We start from the raw sequence: 20,985 nt of genomic DNA, 5'->3' as shown, positions 1-20,985 counted from the left end.
AAGAGAGGCTCAGAGGTTTAATGACTTGAGGTCTGAGAGATGGTAAGTTGTAAAATGGCCAGTAGTGGGTTTGTAGTGCGTGTTGGGTAGATGAATATAAGCTAAAGGGGGCATCTGAGCCTGTGGAATGGTCTGACCGAAGCCAAGGTCCAGCAAACCATTCAGTTCACTCAAGGATCACGAGCCCAGGGGCACTACCACCGACGAAGGTGAGATTACACTAGTGTAACCCCCAGGACACAGTTGTCCACAGCAGTCTCTGAATCTAACTTGGAAAGAAAATGGTACTTAAATACAGTGCCACACATTATAAAGGAGGTTTCACTACTCTTTGTGCATTTGTGGTGAAAGCAGCAAAGTGGCCAAAGCAAGGCCTTGGCTCTGACCCACGTGGAAGAAACAGGAGCAGCCTCTCTCCAGCCCCTGGGTCCTGTGCCCTGCTCCCTGCCCTCTCTGCAGCTCCTAGAAATTCCGGTGACTAGGGTGCAGGACAGATTAATTGGCAACAGGAAACAATGGTAACATTTGCTGCTAAACGACCCCACACCGACACTGTCCACCGCAGGAAGAACTCCAATGTTGACCTCAGAAACACTGGAAAAGTGTGGACACTGAGACATGTATTGTGTAACTGAATACGAATATTTACAACCAGCTGGGTTTTTTGTTTTGTTTATTTATGAAAGTAATTCATCTCAAGCCAATAATACTGAAACTGGCATAAAAATCTTCTCTAAATCCACACCCCTGGGGTAACTTTGTAGCTCAACGCTAACGGTCCTCGACTTCCTACAAGCGTACACACATTCTAGGAGTGTCTTTATTCAAACTGAGTTATTCCCAAAATCAGTGTGCCTGTCCCGCCCCCCTTTTTTTTAACAGTATCCTCCCTCCAGGCCAATACTCATAGCTCCCACCTTACGTTCCGAAGTTCCGAGGTAGAGCTGTCCTGTGATTCGTTCAACCTCGCCCTTGTGGATGGACGTTCATGTCTCCATTAACTATTACTTTGTTTAATGGAGTGGCTTAAAAGAGCTGCAACTTGGAGCAAAACAGCTGTTCGAGCGCAGGCTGGTCTTGGCCAGCGTTGGGCAGACCGGACTAGCGGGAGAAAAGACTACTTACAGTCTGTGCCCCAGGGCGCTAAGGTTGGCGGACTTTGCAGGAGGCGGGGGGGGGGGGGGGGGGGGGGGGGCGCCGGGCGCCTCGTCGCCTCCCACCTCCCGCCGCGGGGGGGCGCGCTCGGCCCAGTGCCGCCGCTTCCGCCGGCGCCCCGCCCCCCGGGCTCGCCCCGAGCCCCGATTGGCTGCGCGGCGGGAGCGCGCCGAGTCAGGGGGCGGGCCCGCGCCGGCTACAAAGCGGCGAAGGTCACGGCGCGAGGAGGCGCGCGCCGCCGCCCCGTGTCCCGCCTGCGGCCCTGGGCCCCCAGCCCCGCGGCCCACCGCCCGCCGCCTGCCGCCCGCTGCCCGCCGCCCGCGCGGGGAACCATGGAGGGAGTGAGCGCGCTGCTGGCCCGCTGCCCCACGGCCGGCCTGGCCGGCGGCCTGGGGGTCACGGCGTGCGCCGCGGCCGGCGTTCTGCTCTACCGGATCGCGCGGAGGTGAGTGCGTGCGGCCCACGCGGCCTCGGCCCGCCGTCCTCCGCCCGCCCCGGCCCGCTCCGGGGCTGCACGGCTCCTCCCTGCCCGCGAGGCCGCGGCGTGGCGGTGGGGGCCCGGCCTGGGCGCCCACGCGCCGGGACCCTCTGTGCACGCCCGCGTGCCCCTGGGGGCTGCTGGGTTGGGAAGCTTCGTGGTGGGGAAGCGGCCGGGGAGTGGGTTCGGGGATCCCAGAAATGCGGGGCGGGCGAGGACGGCCAGCGCGTGGGTTACAAACTTCCTCCCCCGCGGAGACGCGTGCCTGCCGAGCCGCGGGATCTGCGGGGCCGCCCCACGCCCACCCCGACACCCTGCGGGAGAGAGCCGCCGAGATGGCACTGCGCTCTTGTCCGCCTTCAGCCCTGCTCCGGGCACACGTTGGAATGGACTGATGCTAGCTAGCACTTTCTGGTCGGCGTACGCTGCCTCAGGCGTTGTTCTCATTTCATAGGGGCCCAGTCAGAGTCACGACCCCAGCAGCCCGTAGAGAAGGAAGCCCAGGGACAAAAGAGCTGAGTAAATTGTCATTAATTAGAAGAACCACCGTGTGAACTGAAGCCGCCTGGGCCTGGAGCCTGCATTGCTAACCCCTGGGGCAGGAAAGCGTGCTGCTGCTGCTGCTGCTGCTGCTGCTGCTGAGCTGGTTCAGTGGCAGCCCCAGCCCTGGCAGGGCTCAAAGATCATGCTGACCCCTCTGAGGGGCCTCCGTGGTCAGGGATAAAAGCCAAGTGGCCTCTTGTTTGAGCAGGGCCTCAGAGGCAGCCCAGCTGTTTCCGCATCTGCTCCAGCGGCAGATGACAGGGAAAAAAGATAGGGCTGTGAACACATCCTAGGGACAGGGTGGGTGGGTTTGTACTTTGAGCATGGGACCCGCAAAGCTCACATACAGGGTAGGAGAAGAGAAGGACTTGCCTGCAGGCACTCAGCGGCAGGTGTGGCAGAGCTGGGATTTGAACCTGGGCAGTCTGGTGGTTCTTCCTTAACCGCCACCATGTGCTGCTTCTCATCTGAGGGAGAAAGAAGTGAGGGCGACTGAGTCACAGGCTTCCTGGAGGAGGAGGGGTAGGAGGAACATCAGCTGTGTCTGCAGGGTGAGCCAGACGGGCAGGCTGAGGAGGGGGTGGCCTCCCAGGGGAGGATAGTTGGGGGTAGAAGGAGCTTCTAATTCAAGGGCTCCGCGACACCGCATGTCTCCCAGTGTTCCAGTTCCTGCCCAATTTCGGGAAGCTGGAGGGGCTTCCAGGACCAGCTGGTTCAAAGTGGTCATTTTATACGTGAGGGAACTGAAGTGCAGGGGCACGTGGCGGTTTGCTCGATTCCCAGAGCATGTGGACAGCAGAGGGGAGTCCAGGGCCTGGCCTGTCTCCTGGACACTGCTGTCTGCTGGCTACCCTGGGGTGGGGAATACACCGAGGGTCGGAGCCTGGCTCAGGCTGCGGGTGTGTGTGTTAGTGTGGCTGAATTTGGACGGGGTTTGCTCACTGTACCTCCTGCTCCTGTGTCTTTAGCTGTGGCTGTTCTCAGGGTCCTGTTCTCCCTCCCCTGGGCTGCTAGCCACAACTTTCCCTCTCCTGGAGGTAGGAATCTGGAGCCTCGGGGCAGTGTTGGGCAAGCTGGTTCGAGGGGACCCAGGAGCGTACCTGGCAGGCCTTTTCACTCCAGCGGTATGACACCAGAGTCATGGTGTGGCATGGGGACCTCTTGGTTGGGCTGAGAAGGATCAGACCTCTCCCAGGATGCTCTGAGATTTTCAAAAAGCACTGGTTTTTGTCTGAGCATCAGAAATTGGCCACTGTCCCGCTCCAGAAGCAAGACCAGCCCTGCAGAGATTGAGCCCTTCTCCCTCGAGCAGGGAGGACGCTGTGACAGTGAGGAACGTTGGCTTTGGCTGCACCATAGGATTTGAGTGACCTTTGGGGGAGGGTGTGTGAGGAGAATTGTTTCTGGAAAGCGACTTGGGTGGGTGGGGTGTTAGTGGGCTCGGCACAGAGGTGGTGGAGACCTAGAGGGCAGATTGACCCGGGAGCCTGAGGAAGAGGCCACCTCTCGGAAGGGCTGCAGTCCTCCCCGAGCCTCAGTCCTGCCCGGATTGTTAGTAACTCGGTGCTGACATGCGGGGTAGTACCTGCACACCACCGCCCTCCAGAAACCCATTCTCCAGATGAGGGAGCCGGGGCTCAGAGGGGTTGGGCTCGTGCCCTCCTCTTGCCTCTGTTGAACAGCAGATCCACTCTAGCCCGTCAGCTCCTAGCCAAGCCGCACACTCTGGGTCCTCGCTGAGCACGCGCAGGAGGCCGCCACTGTCTGCTCGGGCTGGGAGCCTGCATTCCACTTCCCTGGGCTAGCTTGCCCTGCCTCCAGGCGCTCACGATGGCTGCCTGTTCCTGCCCCCACCCGACTCCCATCTCCGGACTCGGCTGCTCCACATTGTGTCCAGGGTCTTATCTTCTGCCAGCATATCCCTGCTCAGGGCCTCAGGGGCCTCCCGTGGCACCCATGGGTGTTTGTTGGATTATCTCCTTTCTGGGGTTTGGAGACGGGGAAGAGCGGCCTCCCGGGTTAAGTCGCAGAGGCTCATCCTGGCGTCCAGAGTCCCTGTCTCCCGCCCACCTCTGGCCACACACTCCGGCTGCTAGCTGAGGGGCCACCACTCCCTGGATGCACGCTGGGTGTCCCCTCCCCCCTCGGCCCGGCAGCCCCGCCTGTTTGAATGCCATCTGCTCATTGTGCCCTGCTGACCAGCAAACCCGTTCCTTAGGGTAACGGCAAATGCTCTGCTTGTTGGCCTCCTGTGACATCTGTCACCAGCTGCCCTGTGAACTTGTTCTCGTTCTTGTGTCCAGGTCAGAAGTGGAGAGCCTTGCTCATTTCTGTCTCCCTACAAGCCTAGCGTGTGCTCGTTAAACACCGGTTGTGCTGACGTGAAGGAGGGCAGTCCGCCATCCCCAGGCCAGGTGTGCCCCCAGAGAGGTGGATTTGGGGGCTTTCTGGCTTGGTGCTGGCAGGACTGCCTTGAGGCTGGGCAGGAGGCCTGGAGGCACCAAGTTGCTCTTTGGTGCTGCTGGTGCTGCTGGTGCTGCAGCCCCAGGGGCACCTGCTCGGACTCTCCTGGCCGGATAGGACGGCATGTGCTGTGCACCCAGGGCACAGAGGAGCAAGTGAGGAGGCACCTGGAGGTCCAGCAAGGCCCCCCTTCACCTGTGAGGTTGTCCTGCGCTGTCTTTTGGGGCCCTACCCCTGGTTCCTGAGGGAACCAGCTTGACTCTCATAGAGCCCGTCTGCCAGACTTCACGCAGCCAGCACCAGTGCCCAGAGTCATAAGCTGTCTGTCCGCCAGGCCCCTCTCAGGGGAGGCTGGGCCCTTCTTGGGGCCTGGTGGACACATGGACACAAGTCTTCCCAAGACGCTAAGCCCACTTGGATAGGGATGGGGCCCCAGGTCCTTGAGTCTTCTCCATGTGACACGGTGCCGGGCTCCCAGCAGGTGTCGAGGGTGTAGAGCTGCATCCCTCACAGTGGTGGGCTCACTCCTAGAACAGACGCCCCCGCCGCCATCTGTAGGAAATGTCAGGGCATGAGCTGTGTTTTAACTAAATGTCCATCAGAGCTGATGGGGTGATACCATTGTTGAGAGCATGTGTCCCATCTTTTTACCCCAGTTTGTGTGTTTAAAAGGGCTTGTGGAGGGGTGGGTCTGGAGCAGGTAGCTGCCCGTTGCTTCTCCCGAGGGGCCTACCCTGCTCCTGGCTGCTTCAGGCCTCCTCTTGCTCCAGCGGAGCCCAGGAGCTCGGCACGCAGGTAGCAGAAGCTGGGTGGACCCTTCTAGACCCTCCTGTCTGCCCACCTGCTGGGGCCCGGCCTTCCTCCCTCAGGCGGCCTGGCCCCGCGCTGTCTCACTCTTGCCTGTGTTACAGGGACAGGCTGTCAGACCTCAGACCTCGTCCACTACTCAGAGTGGTTTGTCCTAGCGCCTCCCTGGGATGGGGTTGTTGGCTGGGGGAGAAGCGTTCGGAAGTTTCAGGAGGGGACCAGGGGGAGCCTTTCCCTGGGCAAGAGTAGGACCAGTGCTGGCTCAGAATAGAGACCCTAACACTCCTTCGTCGGGCCTGGTGCAGGTCCAGGTGGAGGCGGAGGTGGGTGCAGCCCTGAGAGGAGCAGCGCTGGTGAGGGGCTGACTCGTGCCCGGCACCCCAGTGCCCGCTGGCCCATCCGCCGCTCCCGGGCCCTGGACCCTTTGAGGACTGGCCGCATAGGAGCTGTGGGGGAGGACTCGGTGGCCGGGAGACCCCCGCCCGCATCCCTGCCCCAGGCAGGGATTGCCACGGGTGAGAGGGACAGGAGCCAGAGCGGCTGGCTGGCCCCGGGGACCAGAGCTCATCCCCTGCCTCCCCTTCCTGCCCCCCGTTTCCAGGCCAGGCTCATTTCCTGAGCAGTGGAGCTGGAGGCTCGGAGTGGAAATGGTGGCTTCCTGGGGCAGGAGGGGCTCCGGGGGCTCCCTGGGGCCGAAGCCGCAGGTCCCGCTCACCCCCGTGGGTCCCCAGGGCCGGCGCCTTCACCTCCTGCCTGGCTTGCCCTTGACGCTGAGGCTGCAGGTTCCTCTGCTTGGCTTCTCTCCAGAGGCCAGGCGTGGCCTGGTTGGGGGGGTAGAGGAGGCCCACGGTGAGGATGGGGGGGCCCCGGGGGCGGGAGAGAGAGATCTCTCGGCTGGCGCCATCACAGAGACACCTGCAAAGCAGGTACAAGTTAGCAGAGGGCAAGCCAAGTGCCCACATAGCGGGGCAGGCTTCCACACTGCCTGCCCTGCCTGGTGCCACTCCCACCGCTCTCTGCGCAGAGCCCAGGGAAGCTGTCCAAGGGCCTTGAGCCAACCACCTGCCAGGCTCAGCACTTTCCTAAATGCCCTGGTTTGATCCTCTCGGCGGCCTCCGTTTGGGGCAAGGATTATCATTATCCCCAAAGCAGCGGAGGGTCCAGGAGGTAGGTGACTGCCCAGAGGCCACACCACACAGCCGTGATCGCAGTGCTATGCGGCGGGGCCGTTTTTAGGCCTTGCTCTGGCCTCTTGCTGTTGACAAGACGCGGCGGTCCCTTGTCCATCACGAGGGCTTTGGCCCGAACAGGGGCAGAGAGTGTCCTGCTGTGGTTGCTGGGGGCGATGCAGGGTGCCCTCTGTACCCTGGGGCCCTTCCTTGCATATCCTCCTCTCCCCCAACCCCTTCCCAGCCTCATGACCATTTATTAGGCACTTAGGCTGGCATTGTTTGGTACTTCCCACCCTTGACATGCTCTTGTCCCCAGGTGGCAGGTGTTGGACTGAGGCCTGGACAACCCTCATAACCTGCCCATGGTCAGTAGGGGGCAAGGGAGGGGCAAGGCCAGGAGGCAGCTGCGGTTCCAGGAACTTCCTCCGAGGCCCCTGGCAAGCCCAGGGACAGGAGAGTGACCGAGCTGGCCCTTTGCATTACAGAGCACCTTTATGTGTCTCGTGTCCTCGGATCGTCGTAACACACGGATGCACAGGTTCTGTGATCGCTCACACTTGGCAGGTGCAGGCCCGGCTGGGCGAGAAGGAGCTTCCTGGGGCTAACATCTAGAAGTTGGCAGAGCCAGGGCCTCTGGCTTGAGGAAGCACGAGGTCGTGGCTGCCCACGGCAGCAGGGGCCCAGGCAGTACCCCAGAGCTGGAGGTGGCCTTTGGCGGGGAGGGCGGGAGCCGTGAGGCCAGGACCCCAGGGCTCAAGTAGCTGCCGCCCATTGCCTATGTGGTTTCTAGATCCCTGGGGCTGGGGGGGTTTGTTGGGCAGTTGCTCTACTCCCCCTGGCCCCTGCCACAGCCAGTGAGGTGGGCGGAGGGGCCCAGAGCACAGATCCCCCAGTGTCTGGGCCGGGATTATCCTGCAGACCCCACCTGTCTCCGCATGTGTGGCCAACCAAGGCCACTGTGGATTGCCTGCCCTGTCTCCCCCCCCCCCCCCCCCCCCTGTAACCCCCCCCCCCCCCCCGGCCCAGGAGGGACGCTTGGCTCCAGTCTGAGCAGCTGTTTCTAGTCCCCGCCCCTCAGTGTCCTCGGCCTCCATCTCTTGGGGTTTTCATCTGTGTAGCACAGGAGGCTCCTGCCATCTGGAAACTCCCAGAGAAGCACCGTTTCCACAGCCCAGGGACAGGCCCGGGGTCTGCAGGCCTCAGGAGGGTGGTCCTAGGGCCTGGCCCCCTGTTACTCCCCCTTGCTGAGCCCCAGGATGCCAGGAGCTGGTGGCCCTGGGTTCCCATGTAGACCACCAGGAGCTAAAGGGTCGGGTGCATCTTCAGCTGTCCCCATTGGGGCAGGGGGTTGGGCAGAGCACGAGCGGGCAGGCTTTGCCTGTGGCCTAAGGAGAAGCTTGACCCAGCCTCTGCCTCCTTGCCGGTCCTCCTGGTGAGCCCTCAACACGCAGCCAAGCCCCTTGCCGAGTCATTTCCTCCAGCCCACTGCGTCTCCGGCTCTGGGTCCCCCGTCCTGCTTCCCGTGCTTTTTCTCGGGTCCCTGCAGCACGCGAGGCAGAGCTCTTCTGGCTGACGTGACCCTGTCCTCGTCCACAGGATGAAGCCGACGCACACCATCGTCAACTGCTGGTTCTGCAACCAGGACACGGTCGTGCCATACGGGAACCGTAACTGCTGGGACTGTCCCCACTGCGAGCAGTACAATGGGTTCCAGGAGGTATGGGCCCAGGGAGCTGGGGTGGCAGTGTCACGCCACTACAGGTGGAGGGTCGGGGTCCGTAGCCAGGTCCTTCTGGCTCCAAAGCCCCTTGCCGGCCTTGCGTCAGACCAGGTGGAGGCAGGCTCCCTGCGGAGGCCGGGTGGCAGCTCCGCGGGCCATGCTCTGCCGCGACCGCCCAGCTGTGCCACGCCACCGGCGTCAGCAAGCGCGCGGGCTCTGCTGTGGGAAGACTCCACGCACAAACCCAGGCGGCCAGCCCGCGGGGTGCAGGTTGGCGGGGTGGGGGGCAGGCTGCACTCTGGGAGCTCCACATGAAGTCTTTTTGGAAGAAAAGCTCCCGCCGCTGCATGTAATGAGATCCGCCACCTTTTCTCTGGAGTGGCGCCAGATGGGGCGTCCGGCTCTCCTGTCGGTGGGGGGGGGGCTGGGCTCCCCCACTGACTCCTGTCCCCTCCCCTCCCCCCGCCCCCCAGAATGGCGACTACAACAAGCCCATCCCCGCCCAGTACCTGGAGCACCTGAACCATGTGGTGAGCAGCGCGCCCGGCCCCCGCGCCCCCGCGCAGCCCCAGCAGTGGGTGAGCAGCCAGGTGCTGCTGTGCCGGAGGTGCAGCCACCACCAGACCACCAAGATCAAGCAGCTGGCTGCCTTCGCGCCGCGTGACGAGGTGAGGTGGGCGCGAGGCGGGGGCCAGGCGCTTTGGAGCTGCTGCGGGGAGGCGCGCACAGGGCCCCCTCCTCACCCCGTGTGGCAGCAGCCATCAGGGCTCCCGGCCCGGGCACCTCGTGGAGACCCCAGCGCCTGCCAGAGGGGTTTGTCCCCGTGCAGGGCTTGGGGGGGGGCGCGGTCCTTGGGCTCCCGTGCAGGCCCTGTCGGAGCCATCCCGTCCATGTCCCTGGGTCAGTCTTGTCCACTGGCTGGGCAGGCAGTTTGCTCTGGAGTTGGCGGAGGACGCTCCCAGCTTCTGGGAGAGGAAACTAGGTACTGCCGAGCAGCCCAGTGTTGGGAGCTTGCCTCCCCTGGGCCCACTGCGGAGCCCAGCAGGCCTGGCTAGCTAGCACAGCCCAGCTGCCTGCCCCCCCCGCCAGACCTCGCCCTGTCTGGGGGTCCCCTGACCATTGGAGAAGAGCCCACCTTTCCCACGGTTCTGCGGGCGGGAAGGAGTACAGCACGGAGCCATGGCTGAGCAGGGGGAGATGGGAAACCTGCACAAAGAAGGGAACGCATGTGCAGTCTGGCAACCAGAGCAGTCGTTCTGGCATATTCGATCCCAGTGAGAGACCAAGCTGATAAGTTTCCTGGCCACTGCAGACTGCAATATTTGACTCCCCTGGGGAAGGGGAGGTGTGTTGCTGCATCTCTGGAGGGAGGAGGGCTGAGACTCAAATCTGGGCTCTTTCTGAAGCCCAGAGGACCCTTCAGCTCCCACGAAAGCCCTTGACTCTCTAGTGTTTTCTGGACGCTTGGTCTTCGGGGGAGGGCGGGCCCTACCTCTGGGTGGTTCTGTCTGCATTTGAGTAGCATCAGCCCGGAGCTGTTTCTCCTGTGACTCACCTGCCTTCCTGGAGCCCAGGAGCAGAGCCTGAAGCAGGGCCCACGGCCCGAGCTCCTGGCTTCCGGTGCCTCCCGTGCGGCCACAGAACCTGGCTAGAGAGGCCCCTGTCGCCCGTGGGCCCCTGCTGTGTGCCGCCTTCTGGGCCGGGCCTGCCCCTCGGGCGCCGGCATCACCGCAGGCAGCGGGCCATCGGTCGGGTCGGGCACCACCGGAAGCAGGTTCCAGCAGGGACGCCTTGCTTGGGGTCGCCCCCGAGGACGCTGAGCCGCTGTCGTGCCCCCGCCCCTGCAGGGCAGGTACGACGAAGAGATCGAGGTGTACCGCCACCACCTGGAGCAGATGTACAAGCTGTGCCGGCCCTGCCAGGCGGCCGTCGAGTACTACATCAAGCACCAGAACCGTCAGCTGCGCGCCCTGCTGCTCAGCCACCAGTTCCGGCGCCGGGAGGCCGACCAGACCCACACGCAGGTTGGAGCGAGGCCCCCCCCAGCTGCATTCGGCGGCTCCCACCCTTGAGTGGGGCAAGAAACCCCGTGCGTGGAGGGCAGCTCTTCAGAGCCGAGAGCCTTCCCAGGGGCCCCATCCCCACCTGTCCATAGGCCCCTTCGTGTCCTCAGCCCAAGCAAGGGTCCCAGGAAGAGTGGCTCAGGATCGTGTTGCATTTGTGTTCGTGCTCTTGAGCGGCGGGGGGGGTTGTCAGGGCCCTGCTGTACGTGGATGCTTCCCCGACACGGGCATGGGCTCCCCACGGCACCCTTCATGGTGGGTCTGCTCTTCGGCCCCATGACCCCCAGTTAATAGCTGGAAACCAAACTTGGGGAGTTAAACTAACTTGCAGAGCGCCACACACCAGGATTTGAACCCGGGACTGTCTTGCTAAAACTGTTTTTAATTATTATCACTGTACTAGGTTGATAGAATGTTCTGGTTTAAAAACTCTGATGTGATACAGGTGCATTTAGAAGTAAAACCATCCACCCCAGGGGCGCCTGGGTGGCTCAGTTGGTTAAGCGTCTCCCTTCGGCTCAGGTCATGATCCCGGCGTCCTGGGATCAAGCCCCACATCGGGCTCCTTGCTCGGCAGGGAGCCTGCTTCTCCCTCTGCCTGCCGCTCCCCTTGCTTGTGCTCTCTCTCTCACAGATAAAATCTTAAAACAAAACAAAAAAAACCACCCACCCCAGAAATATTCCAGGCTGCACCCAGGCCCCTGACCACAAGGCCACAGCCCCAGCCCCCACGCCCACCTCTGCACAGTCAGAAGCCAGACACTATGACCTTTGGTTTTCTCCTCAGCACCGTGTTCCTAGACGAAACAACTTATTGCTGTGTTCTTTTAACTTCATTTTGGCCTGAGTCATCTCTGTGTGTAGTTAAGAGCATGATAGGAACTTTTGATGAGAACTTGACAAAACGAAAATCTTATTAGAAAAAACAGGTCACGATGACATCAAAAGGGATTTCTCTAAAGAGCGTAGTAGAGCAGTAGCCTACCCAGCGTAGTGATTTCCGCGGTGGTTGAAGGCTGAGAAAGGAGACAGATCAGTGGAACACAGCAGTAAACCTAGAAACAAAGCTGGGAGTATGTAAGAACTTAAGACCCAGTAAAGACACTGTCTCTGACCATCAGGAACCAAGTGGATTTTTTTTCCCCCCAAGGGGGGCTTGGACTCACAACCCTGAGATCAAGAAGTGAGCTGAGATCAAGTCAGACACTTAACTGACTGGGCCACCCAGGCGCCCCTGGAACCAGGTGGATTCTTCAGCAAGTGCTCTGGGGCCCTGGCAGGGGCCCTGGCCAGACCCCCGCGCACAGCGGGCACTGGGAATGGCTGTCGGTGGCGCTGGCCATCTCGCTAACCAGTCTCTCTCGCTCCCTCAGAGCTTCTCATCCGCGGTGAAGGCCCCGGTCCAGGTCATCGTGCTCCGCGCCCTCGCCTTCCTGGCCTGTACCTTTCTGCTGACCCTTGCGCTCTATGGCACCAGCAACCCCTTTGCCCCAGAGGCCACCCTGCCCCCAGCCCTGCCGCCCGGTGGCAATGGCTCAGCCGCACCCGACAACAGCACCGCCCCGGGGGCCGAGGGCTGGCAGCAGCTGCTGGGCCTGCTGCCCGAGCACGCGGCAGAGAAGCTGCGCGAGGCCTGGGCCTTCGGGCAGAGCCACCAGATGGGCGTCGTGGCCCTGGGCCTGCTCACCTGCCTGCTGGCCATGCTGCTGGCTGGCCGCATCAGGTGCGTGTGGAGCCAGGTGGGGCGGGACTTGGTGGGAGGAAAAGCTCCATGGTGTGGCTGGAACAAGACATGGTCCCTCTTCTCTGGCGGCTGGGAGTCGGGGGGCGGGCAGAGGAAACCAGTGTGACCTGCCCGAGGGAGTGGTGGCACTTAGAGCTGGCCTGCCCCTACCTGCCGTGCGCTTCGGCCACCTGGCATGCTTGTCCCCCTCAGGCTCCTCTCCTGCAGAGTCGGGATGATAATGACCACCTACCTCTCCGGTTGTTGGGGGACCAGGTGGGTCCCTAGCCCCCCCGTGCACTTGGAGACTGTACTGAATGGTGTTCGCATCATGCCAGTGGCTCTGAGAGACAGTCCTCAGCCCGGGTTTGTAGGCTGGGATCTGGAGGCCCATCCAGAGTCAAGCAGCGTGTGGGTGTGGGAAGAGGCCCCCGCTCTCCTCTTGGCCCTGGACTCTGATCTCTAAGCAGAGCCAGGGATGGACGTGGGAGGCTGGAAGTGGCAGAAGGGGGTAGGTTCTTACCCTGCCCGCCCTGGGCCCTCACCGCCGCCCCTGCTCTGTCCCGCAGGCTCCGGAGGATCGATGCCTTCTCCACCTGCCTGTGGGCCCTGCTGCTGGGGCTGCACCTGACTGAGCAGTACCTGCAGGCCGCCTCACCCGGCTGGCTGGACACACTCAAGTTCAGCACCACGTCCCTGTGCTGCCTGGTGGGCTTCACGGCAGCAGTGGCCACAAGGAAGGCGACAGGCCCGCGGAGGTTCCGGCCCCGAAGGTCAGAGAAGCAGCAGTGACTGCGGGGGGAGGACAGACGGACGGACAGGCCCGGAGCAGGGCCCCTCTGACTTGCGTCTTACCTGCCTCACTCCTGCCCTTGCCCAGCCTAGAGCCCCCTGTCCTTTCCGGCACTACCAAGCCACCCTCCCAAGTGTCCTCTAGCTGCCCACCACTGCCGCTGTCTTTCTGGCCAAAGACCCCGTCAGTGCCCCGAGACTGGATCACGGGTGGCACCCACATAGCCTGCCTCTGACCCAGGGCCTCCAGCCGGCAGCTCCAGGAGCCCCCACCCTGGCCGCGCCCTTTCCCTGGCTCTCACACGGTGGGTGAGCGTCGGGTCCCTGCTGCTCCTCCCACTTTGCTCCACCCGTGAGCCCCTGGCTCAGGCTGGTGACAGTGGCTATGGGCTGGACCCTTGCCACATGGTCTCCTTGGGCTGCTTGGCATGGGCAGGTGCTGCTGAGCAGGGGCCGGAGCAGAGCCCCCCCCCCCACCTGGTCCCCACATCACTTCCCTGGTCCATCCTTTTGGGCCTGACGGTGGTCCGGCCACCCCTCGCAGAGCCGGGGCAGCAAGAGGACACAGGGCTGCGCCTTCAGGTTTACAGTTCGCTTTCGGCTCCAAGACCTTCCTGAGACCCATGGTCCCTCAGCTTCCTTCCCCAGGAATGGAGAACACAGTTCTTGGGTCCCGACTGGGCCTGACCAGGAGTGTGTGGGGCAAGGCTCTCGAGGGGGACAGTAGAGAATCCTGCTGCTCCTATGGTCAGCAAGTGTCTTCTTAGCAGCCAGGCTGCTGGGGGAGTTCGTCCAGGTGGGGATCCGAGCAGTCTTTCCTTTATTCATCTGTTTTTCAGGCGCTGCTGTGGGATAGACAGAGCCAGGGCACGCACGCGCTGCTTCCTCTCCTGAGGCGCAGCTGCTCTGCCCTTGAAAGCCAGGGCCCAGTCCTGGTGGCCAAGCCCTCCGCCCACCCCTGCAGGGGCTGGGGTGCAGGCCTCCCTAGCAAAGGCTGCCCCACCTGGCAGTGGACGCCTGAGTGCTCTTGGCCCGCTCCCCTACCCTTGCCTGGGCTGTCCCGTTCCCTCCACTCGCCCCCGTATGGTGCCTGGGGAAAGTTCTTGCTCCCTGCAGATAGCACGGGGCAGGGGCCCGAGAGTGACACACATGACACTGGGTCATTTGTCACCTTGTCCCTTTCTGGCCTGTCACTATCCTCCTGGCTCCTGGCGCTGCTCACGGAGGCCACTGAGGCTCCCGCATTCCAGTCCCCTGTGGGGCAGCAGGAGGGTAGTAGGGACAGGGCCACCGCTCCCGGGGAAGCACGCCTGCTACTCACTAGCTGGTTCCAGCCAGGCCTCGGGCTCTTCCCAGCCTCAGTTTACTGTCTGTGAAATGAGAGGTGGACCTTTCTCCAGGGCCCCTGAGTGCTGCCCTAGGCGTGGACACACTGTGGACACAGAAGTGCCACCCGCGTGCAGAGGAAATAGTTAGCCTAGGGTGCCGTCTCTGAGCGCTGTCCCCGCAGGTGGGCAGCCCAAGGCTGTCTCCGTCCTGCATTCTGCACTCTGATGACTCCCTCCAGGGCCGATGTGCCCTGCCACTCATCGCTCTGAGCATCAGTCCCCCTCCAGATGGGACCCCAGGGGTGCCAACCACTCCCCTTTGCACATCGGAGCCGGGGGAAGGCAAAGCAGATGACGTGCGCGTGAGGCTCATGTGAGCCTGAGGGGCAGATCAGAGAGCACCCTGGCCAGGCCCTTCATGGAGCCTGGGCCCCACCGTCACGGTCTTTCTATGCTCACGGGGTCCTAAGAAGCCACCCCGCCCCACTCAAATGCGTGTGCAGCAGCCCTTGCCCCACCCTGGCACCCGGGTGGGTCTGGAGCTGCCCCCTTCGGCGTGTGGCCCCCGATCAAGGCCCCACCTGGCTGGGCTCGGCTTGTGCTCTGCGGAGGGTGAGGTGCAAGGTGACTGACCAGGAAGGAGGGGTGGGGAGCCTGGCTGAACCGGGAGCGAGCCCTGCTGGCCTGGCTTGGCTGTTGGGCGGTGGCGGGGGGTGGGGGCGGCCCGCTGCCTGTCCCTTCACCCCCATCAGTCAGCCCGGGGGGGGAGAGGAGGCCGCAGGTACCAGGCCGAGAGCCAGTGGTCTGTGGCTGTGCGTGCCCTCGTATATGGAATCTCTCATTCTCAAGGAAACGGACAGTGTGATGCTAATTACTGCTTTTCTTGGCGTTGAGTAGAAGCAGGACATCTGTGTGTATGTGTGTATTTAAGTTAAATTATTTATAATAACCATAACCAGCTCTCTTGCTGGCCAGGAGCCCCTGCTGAGCAGATGTCTTTCCTGCCCTCTAGCGGGGAGGGGAAGTCACCCTCCTGAGATGAGCCTCATCAGAGCGCGGCTTCCTGGGCTTTTTAGAGTTCTGTGTGACTTTTTTAAAATTACGTGTCTGTCCTTTCATTACTTGGAGCATATTTCCAGCACCTTCTGATGTTTACTGGCAACAGCTGAGGAAGTGCAGGCAGCACTGGGATCGTGGCTTATTAACTGGAAATGTGTCGCCCTACCCCGGACCTCTGTCCCCTCCACTGGGGACAACTATCAGACCACCTGGGGTCGGGGTGACTGTCTCCAAGACGTGAGGGAGGCCCGCTTGGCTATCTTCTCTCTCCGAGTCTGGGGTCCCCACCGTGGGCTGAGCAACCGCCTCGACGCACCCGCCCGGGGAGGAGCCCGTGTCCCTTCTGTCTGTGACTCTTGCCAAGTGGCTCGCCCTCTCTGGTTGTGTAGCGCACCTGCGGGGGATTGGCCGGTGACTCTCTTTGCTGTAACCGTAATTCCTGGCCGTAGATGTCGTGTGTTTCATGCTGTATTTTCAATAAATGCCTCCGGGGCTCTGCTTTTACCGGCGGGCATCAGGTACCATGTCTTTTTTGTTTGTTCTTTCACGTTCCTTCAGAGGCTTCTGGGCCGGGGCAGGGGACTTCGGGGCACAGGCATGCCCACAGGAGTCAGGTTTGGGTGCTGGTGACGCGGGCCCCAAACGGCTCGGGGCCCGGCTGTCCTCCGTGCCCTGCTGGGTCCTCTTTTCCCCCGTCTCAATAAACTGCTGCTTAAAATGTAGTCCTTCTCTCCTTCCGTTCCCATCTCGGACTGGGATTGGATCAAAAAAGACCGGCCGGCCCCCTTAGTGTCAGATGGGACATGGGACAGCCACCTGCCCCATCCCAGAACCCGTTTATCCCAGTAAACGTACAGACTTGGATTCGGGGCTGAGTGCCTCTCTGAGATGGGGTTTGAGGTTGCAGGGTGGGCTGGGGGGGGGGTTGCTAGCCAAAGGAAGCATCGATACTTCTGAGCTCTCTGGAGCCTGGCAGAGGTTCCCAGGGACCAGCTGCTGCGGAGCCGTGATGGCAGCTCCCTTGGCACTTTACAGAGGATCTGCCAGGTGACTGATGTCACTGTGTGTCACAGCAGGAGGGCTCGGACCAAAGAACCAGCTCCTTAGGGCCAGCGTTCTTAGTGGAATCAGAGATTGGGAACGGCTCCTGTGCCACATGGCTGAGAGATTCGGGTTTTAAGCCCTGGGGCGGCCCCAGGTGTGAGCAGGATCTGGGAAAAGCAGGGAAGAGCTGGAAAGACCCTGGAAGCTTCTCCTGGGCAGAGCTGACCACCTCTGAACCCTACAGCCCGACGTGGAGCCTCTCCCCTCACTTGCCCAGGTTCGGGGTGCACGCTGTGGACTCTGTGGTGTAGGGGGTGGGCACAGGAGGCCCGGCGCAGAGTCCTGCTGCCATCTGCTGGACAGGCCTAGGCATGCCCTGCCCCCACCCGGTCCTCGGGGAGGTGCAGGCCCCGGCAGGGGACAGAACTTCACACGCGATCAGAGCAAGCTGACCAAAGGCCCCAGTGCGCCTTCCCTGCCCCCACAGTGAGTGAGGTGCCCCCCTGCCGACCTCTGGCTCTTCCCCCACAGTAGTGGCGCCATCCTGCCACATGGTATCACAGTTCTACAGTGACAACACCAAATCGATCTGTGTAGAGACAAAACCTTCCTCAGGTGTCTGGGGGGCAAGGAGGTGGGTGTCCGATAGGCTTGGGCAAAACAAGTCAGCATGTGGAGTGTGGGTGCGTCCAGCCTGGAGTTGGCCAGATCCTTCTGGTGATTGGCTTGATGAGTCCCTGCCACGATTTCCCCATGTCCCCCAAACCCGGGGGCCCCGCCTTTGGTTCTGACATCCACGTAGCCTCGTGGCACTTTGGAAAGCATTGAAAAGGTCCCATATGAGTCTCTAGGAGGGCAACCGTGGACCCCACACTTGCCTCACAGAATTTATTTAAAGCAAGGACTGGGAGTGAAAAATAGGGAAATAAGTGGACTGTATAGTTTGGCTGGCGGTGCCCTGAGCGTTTGGTCACGAGGGGCGCAGGGTGGGTCCCTTAGCAGGCCCCCGGCTCTGCTGCAGGGCCTGAGCCAGCCTGCCCGTCCATCGGCACCTTGTCCATGGCCCCAATTGTCCCTTGGGACTGAGGTAAGGCTGGACCTCCCCCAGCTCCGTCCAGACGGCGGACTAATGTATTAACTGCCTCTGTCCCTCTCCTCCCTCTGTAATCGGTTGCCTTAATCAGAAGCATGGTTGACAATCTGGCTTGGGGCCACCGGGTCCTGTTGTGTGATTTGTCCCATTCTCGAGTTAAAGAGACACTGTCACCTTCCGTCTGTTGGGCAGCCTTGCGATCGTTTACCGGTCTTGTCTAAGCTTGAGTTAGGCTTGTGTCCCCCAAGAGCCTCTTCCCGAGGATCCCCAGCCTGGCCGCCTCCCCCTCCGCTCTGCAAGGGGCTTTAGACGAGTGTCCAAGACCAGAGAGCAGTAGCGGGATTCCCGGAGCCGGGCCCTGGGGAGCAGGGGGCTCCCCGAGCTCAGCCGCCCTGTCAGGAGGCTCTGGGCATGGGCACAAAGTGGCCAGGGGGAGCCCAAGGCCTTTGGCCTTCACTGAGTGCCTGGCATGGGGTTGGGCATCTTTGCTTCAAGGCGAAGGGTTGGCGTGAGGTTGGCAAGGGCGACAGTGTCACTTTAATACCGAGACTAGTAGTGGAACTAGTTTGCTGTGAAGCCGAGGGGGCGGGTGGGTGGGATCGGAGGGGGCATGCAGGGAGGGGTGGGTCACGCTGGCTCCTCCCAGCCACCCGCTCCTAATGGCGTGAATGTGGTCGGACTGCTTTTCTGCTTCAACTAACGCACGCCTCCCTGGGACCCCGACTCCGGCCCCACCTGGCACCAGGGGAGAGGGGCCGGGACCTGGGCGGAGGCCGCCGCCTCCAGAGCCTCCCGGGGCTGACCCTCCTCTTGTCCCCCGTGCCCAACGGGCTCTTGCAGGTATTTCCCACGCGACGCGGCCGGCCTTTTCCCCACGAGCCCCAGCCTGGCTGTGCCCTGCCCGAGCGCGGGCCCTTCGCCGTCTCTGTTCATCCCCACCCCGCCCGGCTTCCTGCCACTCGCCAGCCAGCAGCTGTTCCGGTCTCCTCGACGGGCCTCTCCCTCCTCGCTGCCAGGCCGCCTCAGCCGGGCCCTCTCGCTGGGAACCATACCCTCCCTGACGCGGGCAGGTAAGGGGCGCTCGACAAGGGCGGGCAGAGCGGGGCATGGCCGCGGGGCAGGAGGGTGCTTAGAGCTCCTGCCATAGAGACGGGCGGAGCTGGGCTCCAATCCTGGGGCGTCCATTCGGCAGCTGCCTCACTTCTGTGAGCCTCGGTTTCCCTCCAAGAAGACGAGGTTAGTAGCAGAACCTGCCTGTGGGTGTTTGTGGCAAATTGAGGTGACACATTCAAAGCACCTTCTAGAAGGTCGGCGGGCACTCGGTAGACATCCACACACGTCGGACGCTGTCTTTTACCACCATCCTTACTGTCGTTATTCCTGTCGTCATTTTGCGACCTTGGGGGCTGGAAAATTTGCCCGCGTTAATACTGCGTGCTTGCCGCATGCGGACCCTGGCATGACCGAGACCTGCCTGGTCCCTGTCCCGAGAGTCTCATCCTTCACCTTTTTCCAGCACAGTCTTCCTGGGAAGTCAGTTACAAATGAAATCGAGTGTTTCCTCCTCGGAGCCTGGCAAGCTCTCTGTGATGGCTCTCGGCACTCTGGGAAGCCACTGGGCGGACTGGGCTTGCCTCCTCCTCGGGCTGTGTCCTGGGGGCTGGCTGCGTGGGTAGCAGGCTTGGGAGTGGGAAGCCACGAGGCAGGATCCCAGCCTCCAAGAATGTGGATGCCATCTCAGTTAATCCAGGCTTGGTAATCTGCAGTCGGTGTCTCGTTCAGGCCTCTCGGCAGCTCTGCCGGGCTGGAGGCTCCAGTTCCAGTCGGATGCTCCCCTGAGCTTCAGTCTCCCCCCGTGACTTGCCCAGGGTCCCACTGCAGGCTGGGCTTTGTGCCCAGTCATCTGGCTCCTGAGCTGAGGCATCCTCCTGGGTAGAGGGTGGGTCACACCGCAGGAGGGACAGGTCATAACGGTGGGTAGGGTTCAAGGCCTTCGGGGTAGGGCCAAAGGTGTGATTGCCCTGAGTACAGACGCCTGGACTCCAGATAGTTCTGCGTAACCAGAAGTGAGCTGGCTTGCTGGGCGAGCCGCCCTTCTCCGGGAATGGTCATTCAGCAGAGTTCTTGATCCCCCTGCCTGTGGCCCTGGGGGTGGGGGTGACCCTGGAATTCCCTGAATGTGGGAACCTGACAGGCCCAGCAGCTGGGCCCTTCCCCTAGAGCGTTCTCTGGAGCTGTCCCATCAGGCCTTCTGGGTGGGGATGAGGGTGGGGCTGGTTGGGGCCAAGGTGGGGACAGGGCCCCAAGCTCCCAGGCCTCTGTAGGACCAGCTCACTTCGGGTCCTGCCAGAGCCTTCTGATGGCCGTCTTAGGGACAGAGATGCAGACTGTGGGAGAAGTCTGCCTCTTGTTTTGCTCTTTAAAATACGAAATGACTGGGGCGCCTGGCTGGCTCAGTAGAGCATACGGCTCTCGATCTTGGGATCGTGAGTTCAAGCCCCATGTTGGGCATAGAGCCTACTTGAAAAAAAAAAAGAAAGATAAAGAAATGACTCCGGTTAATGTCCTACGGGGTGAAAGGCAGGGACTTGACCTCCGAGGGGCACCTTCCTACCCCTCCTGTTCCCTGTAGGACAAGCTCAGGGTTGAAAAAGTGAGCCCCAGGCTCCCCACCACTGCCCCTTCCTCTGGAGAAAAGCCCACCAGCTGCCGGTCTGATGGAGGCAAAATGGGGGTGCTCAGACTCCCTCACCACCAGCCGGGCCGGTGATGATACACGCGCCGTGGTGGTGTTGGGAGCACCTGATGTGGGCAACTGAAGTGCCAGGAACCATCAGCTGGGTGCAGCCAAGCAGGCCCCCAGCCCCTGACCCTGGGAGGGTCTAGAGCCAGAGGCTATGCCTCAGGGCTGAGATGGGCATGACGTCAGGGAAGCTTCTAGAACAGGGCCGTTAAAGGCCATTTTGCTCATATCCCGAGTTCACACTCGGATGGTTTTCCTTTTCCCCCTGAACAGAGATGTCCCTGTCTGTTCCCTGTGGCCCTTGAAGAGAACGTGGGGAGGGAACAGTCCGACTGCTGAGGGCGCCAGGAGCCCGGCACCTGCCCAGCCAGGAGCAGCCCCGCCCTGGGCCCCACGCTCCCGGGACGACTCTCCGTGCACGCTGACCCCGGGGGGCCGAACTGGGGGGCTTCCATTTCAAGCGCCTTGGAGCGGTGGGTGGCATCCCAGAACCAGCGCAGGCCGTGGAGGCAGGGTCCCCCACCCATCGTGGAGGACCCGCAGCCTCCCTGTTGCCCTGTGGGGCTGGAGGCAAGGACAGCAGGGCAGTTGTGGGACGCAGGCTGGTCTCGGAGTGTCTGGTGACAGGTGGGATCCCAGGGTCTCCCTGCTGGGGGCGTTGAGGATGAGTTTCTGCAGCTCCTTGGCTCAGGTAACCAGGAGGCACTGGTGGTCCGGGGCTCAGGCGCCAGGCCAGGTTCCCGTTTCGTGTGTGTTGTGTGTGTGTGTGTGTGTGTGTGTGTGTGTGTGTGTGTGTGTGTGT

General features: G+C 62.0%; 1 protein-coding gene across 1 annotated transcript in view; it reads left to right on the top strand.

The window, feature by feature from the left end:
• Positions 1-1,375: 1,375 nt before the first annotated feature.
• TMEM201 (transmembrane protein 201) overlaps positions 1,376-20,985 on the top strand; it is a 26,310-nt gene continuing 6,700 nt past the window's right edge. The window contains exons 1-7 of the mRNA XM_025856964.2: positions 1,376-1,600; positions 8,215-8,335; positions 8,812-9,006; positions 10,186-10,362; positions 11,775-12,124; positions 12,694-12,897; positions 18,281-18,510. Of these exons, the coding sequence (XP_025712749.1) occupies positions 1,488-1,600; positions 8,215-8,335; positions 8,812-9,006; positions 10,186-10,362; positions 11,775-12,124; positions 12,694-12,897; positions 18,281-18,510 (1,390 nt within the window). The 5' untranslated portion in view covers positions 1,376-1,487. The remainder of the gene's footprint in view (positions 1,601-8,214; positions 8,336-8,811; positions 9,007-10,185; positions 10,363-11,774; positions 12,125-12,693; positions 12,898-18,280; positions 18,511-20,985) is intronic.

This window comes from Callorhinus ursinus, unplaced genomic scaffold (genome assembly GCF_003265705.2).
Source record: "Callorhinus ursinus isolate GAN/ISIS: 27379988/994484 unplaced genomic scaffold, GSC_fseal_2.0 scaffold18, whole genome shotgun sequence".
In the NCBI taxonomy this organism is placed as follows: domain Eukaryota; kingdom Metazoa; phylum Chordata; class Mammalia; order Carnivora; family Otariidae; genus Callorhinus; species Callorhinus ursinus.
Note: the sequence above shows the minus strand (reverse complement) of the source record. Positions and strands in the feature narration are given on the sequence as shown.